The 5,000-nt window shown below is 43.4% G+C and overlaps 1 protein-coding gene across 1 annotated transcript in view; it reads left to right on the top strand.

Moving 5' to 3' along the window:
• The window catches only part of LOC308154360 (general transcription factor 3C polypeptide 1-like), a gene marked incomplete at its 3' end in the record, with an annotated part of 53,952 nt that overhangs the window by 20,181 nt on the left and 28,771 nt on the right, over window positions 1–5,000 (top strand). Inside the window, 3 exon segments of the mRNA XM_080527523.1 lie at window positions 1,027–1,379; window positions 4,803–4,817; window positions 4,819–4,889. Coding sequence (XP_080383649.1) covers window positions 1,027–1,379; window positions 4,803–4,817; window positions 4,819–4,889 — 439 coding nt within the window.

Here is a 5,000-nt window from a genome sequence, read left to right as displayed (position 1 = left end):
AGTCTAGTCTAGTCTAGTCTAGTCTAATCTAGTCTAGTCTAGTCTAATCTAGTCTAATCTAGTCTAGTCTAGTCTAGTCTAGTCTAGTCTAATATAGGGCCAGTTTCACAGACAAGGCTTAAGCCTAATCCTGGACTAAAAAGCATCTTCAATGGAGATTTTACATTGAAAGTGTGATTTAGTCCAGGACTAGGCTTAAGCCTTGTCTGTGAAACCGGCCCTGAAAGTGTGATTTAGTCCAGGACTAGGCTTAAGCCTTGTCTGTGAAACCGGCCCCTAGTCTAATCTAGTCTAATCTAATCTAGTCTAATCTAATCTAGTCTAGTCTAGTCTAGTCTAGTCTAATCTAGTCTAGTCTAGTCTAGTCTAATCTAGTATAATCTAGTCTAGTCTAATCTAGTCTAATCTAGTCTAGTCTAATCTAGTCTAGTCTAGTCTAATCTAGTCTAGTCTAATCTAGTCTAATCTAGTCTAATCTAGTCTAGTCTAATCTAGTCTAATCTAGTCTAATCTAATCTAGTCTAGTCTAATCTAGTCTAGTCTAATCTAGTCTAGTCTAATCTAGTCTAATCTAGTCTAGTCTAGTCTAGTCTAATCTAGTCTAGTCTAATCTAGTCTAGTCTAATCTAATCTACTCTAATCTAGTCTAGTCTAGTCTAGTCTAGTCTAGTCTAGTCTGGTCTAGTCTAGTCTAATCTAGTCTAATCTAGTCTAGTCTAGTCTAATCTAATCTAGTCTAGTCTAGTCTAATCTAGTCTAGTCTAATCTAGTCTAGTCTAGTCTAGTCTAATCTAGTCTAATCTAGTCTAGTCTACTCTAGTCTAGTCTAGTCTAATCTAGTCTAATCTAGTCTAGTCTAATCTAGTCTAGTCTACTCTAGTCTAGTAATCTAGTCTAATCTAGTCTAGTCTAATCTAGTCTAGTCTAATCTAGTCTAGTCTAGTCTATTCTAGTCTAATCTAGTCTAGTCTAGTCTAGTCTAGTTTATAGCGATGGGTTGTTCGATCTCCCCCATCCTTTTCACAGCATCGTTTGAGATCATCCTAATCGGCGGAAGACAGATGGTCCGAGGAATCAGATCCCAGTCAGGTCTGCGACTCCCAGCCCTACAGAGCTATATGGATGATGTCACCACACTCCTTCAGACAGCAGCGGTGCACAGCGAGACTTCTGAGAGGTTTGAGGAGCTCCTAACATGGGCCCGGATGAGGATAAAACCAACTAAGTCCCGCAGTCTCTCAATCAGGAAAGGAGTCCGGAATGACAAACATCTCTTTCTCAGTGGATGGTCGAGCCTGGGCTATAAACAGGAGAAGGTGAGACTCGTGTTCGAGCTGAGAGACTCACCCGACCCGTTTGTCCAACACAGCAAGGCCCAGGTTCGCACAGGACGCAAGTGGGATGCCACGCAGGGCAGTTGACCAGCCATCAATCGCTTGAAACACCAGGAGATCGTCGGGGTGCTGCAGCCAGGCAGGACTGGTTTTGGATGGGGATCAGCACCCAAGATGTGGTCCAAGGCAACGAGGAAGGAAAGGAAAGATCTAGTGATCTCCGAAGTCGTAAAGATCGAAGAGGAGTGCTACAAAATCAGAGCCGTGGGCCAACAACAGCAAGGAAGGTGGACAACGTGGGAGGCTGTGATCAACAGAGCTATCACATGGAAGGATATGTGAGGGCTGCCCCAAGCAAGGCTGAGCTTCTCGATCAGGGCCACCTACGACACCCTCCCAGTTCCGGAACCTGCACCTCTGGTACGGCACAGAGGAGACCTGCCAACTCTGCAACGCCAACAACCCAAACTTGCGACACATCCTCTCTGGATGCAAGGCGGGACTGACGCAGGGTCGGTACAGATGGCGGCCACGACCGGGTGCTGCGCAAACTAGCGGAAATTCTGAAGCACGCAGACTGGAATCAAACAAGAGCAGCCCAGTCACATCACAGCAGCGGATCAGTTTGTCCGGCAAGGGGGAGAAAGTCAGGGCAGCAGTCTAGTCTAGTCTAGTCTAGTCTAGTCTAGTCTAGTCTAGGGATGGGACGATTATCGTGTTTATCGTTAATCGCGATAAAAACACCCCGCGATAACTTTATCGTGGAGAATTTTAATTAGTTGAATAATCGTCATAATCGTTTTTTTTATTTTTTATTATTATTATTTTTTAATTATTATTCTTTTTAAATGACTGGACTTTTTAAATAGGCACTACATTTTATAAACACTGCTTTGTCTGACTGGTGGTCCCAGCTGATGACCCAGTTAGGCCCACATAGGTGTTCAGTGAGGTGTCACAGCACACCTGTTCTAAAGGCACTGTTGGAGGTGCGTCAGGCAGCAATGCCCAGCAGGAGTACCATCACCTGTATCATGATTTGATCTGTCTGTTTTTATTGTATGTATTAATGTATGTGACCTATGTGTTTTTTTTTGTTTTTTTTAAATATTTTTATTGAGTTTCACAGAGGACATGTACACAACAGGACATAACAACAACAACTAGTATCCGTGGGGGAGGTTATTGTCCCATTAATAGTAGAAAACTAGTTTTGCACTTTGTTATGCAGTACATTGTCCATAAACAATAACAGAAAATGTTCTTTCTCTTTTCTTTTTTTTTAAACAAACTAACAAACAAAAAACAAAGACAAACAAAACAAAACAAAAACAAAAAAAACAGGGGGGGAGGAGGCCATGTCACATATCAGAAATAAACAGAAAAGAAAATGACAACAAATGCCATAATATAAGGGGGGATCACCCCCATCGGAGACAGCATCCATGTCTTACAGTCCTAAACACAGCGGCAGCACAACACCAGCACAGTAAATAATATTGTGACCATACATTGTAGATCTGTTACACATTAGTCTTGTGTACTTTCTTGAGTGTAATCACCAAACCTTTCATTACAATGGCAGCCAGTCTGGTACCAATATAATCTAAGAACGGAGACCAAATCTTATAGAATGTCTTTATCTTACACTTATACCTATATGTCAGATATTCCATAGGAATCATATCAAAAATTACCTTGTGCCATCCAGCTATTGTAGGCGGTTTGCAGTCTATCCATTTCAGCAATATATTTTTCCTTGCACAAAAAGTGAGGATACACAGAAGTCTTTTGGAATGCATACTTTTAAGTTGTTTGTCTGGCAACCCAAACAATAGACACATGGGGCCACTATACCTTTCCAGTAATCATCTATATATCTACAAGTCCAAACACAATGAACAAAGCTCCCAACCTCGGTAATACACTTTGTACACATTTCCGATTTGTTATGATCCATTTTATGTCTAAGTTGGGGAGTAATCTGCAAACGTTGTAGTAGTCTACATTGCGTTTCCTTCGTCCTATTACAGATTGAGATGTCGTTTGCCGATTGCCATATTAGTGACCAAGTTGCTGCATCAGTATTAATGTTCAGGTCATTATTCCAGTCTTTGGGCGTAAATGCAGGTTTGCCTTATCATTTTTCGAAAGTGCTCTATACCCAAGCCCCAGAATGCCTCTCGTCTTTCCAGCAGAGACTATCTCCTCCAGCGGAGAGGGTTGGTGACAGAGGCCAGTGTCTTTTTGGCTATTTAAAAAACTTCGTATCTGAAGGTATCTGAAAAACTCATTTCGTGGTAGGTCATATTTTCTTACATAATTGGTCAAATGAAAGTAGTATTTCCGTATCATATAAATGTCCGATAGTAACCATCCCTTTGCTGTCCCACCGCTTGAAACCCCTATCCGTGGCACCAGGGGAGAAGTCTATGTTGCCCCAAACTGGCGAGAGGGAGGATGTAATAATCGTATGTTATAAATAAATAGTAATATAATTGAGATTTCTCACATGAGCCGCGCGCGAATATCCTCACAGAAATTTCTCTCGCGCGATTGTTCAGCCTGCATGGGTAACGTGACTGTCAAGTCAGCCTTGTCAGTCAGTCACTAACGTATGCTAGCCTTCTCACCATGGCTGCATCGGCCCGTGTCCATTGGCCTCACCTTTCCAGGGTTGCACGCAGGCTTCTATGCATACCTGCAACTAGTGTTCCTTCAGAGAGAGTGTTTAGTGCCAGTGGGCACATACTCACACCTCTCCGAGCACAGCTAAAGGCAGAAAAAGTGAACATGTTGACATTTTTGCACTTTAACCTATCTTGAAGCTTTCAAGTCTCTAAGCCACAAGGCTAGCACTCAGTTTGATGACAGAAAAGTGTCAGTGTTCAAGTTTTGTTTGACAGTATTTTTTCCCTTTATTTATGCAGTGAGATACCTTATAATTTATCATTACCTTATTTAAGATTTTATTAAGATTTTTATTTTTGTCAAGATGTTTTTAAAATGATGTTAATGTTATTAACATGATTCAATAAAAATACAACAAAATCTAAGTTAAAGTGATTACAGTGTGTTTTATTGGCATTCTAAAAAAAGCTTTTTTTTTTTTTTTTTTTTTTAAATTCTCGCGATAATATCGTGGATCGCGATTATTTTGCCCACGATAATCGTGACATGACATTTTCTAATCGTCCCACCCCTAGTCTAGTCTAGTCTAGTCTAGTCTAGTCTAATCTGATCTGTGTTCTACTCTGTCTGTCTGTCTGTCTGTCTGCTCCATGACTGGTTCTCCTCCTCCCTGCAGAGGCGGGCCCGGGGGAAGAGTCACCGGCCGGCCCTGGCGTCCCGTTGGCCGTGGCCCCGGCGGAGGGGGGCGGGGCGGTGGCGGGGGGGTGGGGGGGCCCGGCGGAGGAGGAGGAGGGCGGCATCAGCGTGGAGGAGGACATCCCCCGCGGGACGTCCCAGCGCCACCAGACCTACCCGCCTGCTGAAGAGGAAGAACCTCATCATAGAGTCGGTCCGCAGCCTCAAGATCATCGAGGGAGTCTTTACGTCAGTGTGACCTCTGACACCCTGAGGGGAGGGGGTGGGGGGGGGGGGGGGGAGGGGGAGGGAGGAAGAGACACACACACACACACAGAGACAGAGAGAGAGAGAGAGACA

Source organism: Nansenia antarctica, assembly GCF_963989245.1.
Source record: "Nansenia antarctica genome assembly, chromosome: 3".
Lineage (NCBI taxonomy): Eukaryota > Metazoa > Chordata > Actinopteri > Argentiniformes > Microstomatidae > Nansenia > Nansenia antarctica.
Note: the sequence above shows the minus strand (reverse complement) of the source record. Positions and strands in the feature narration are given on the sequence as shown.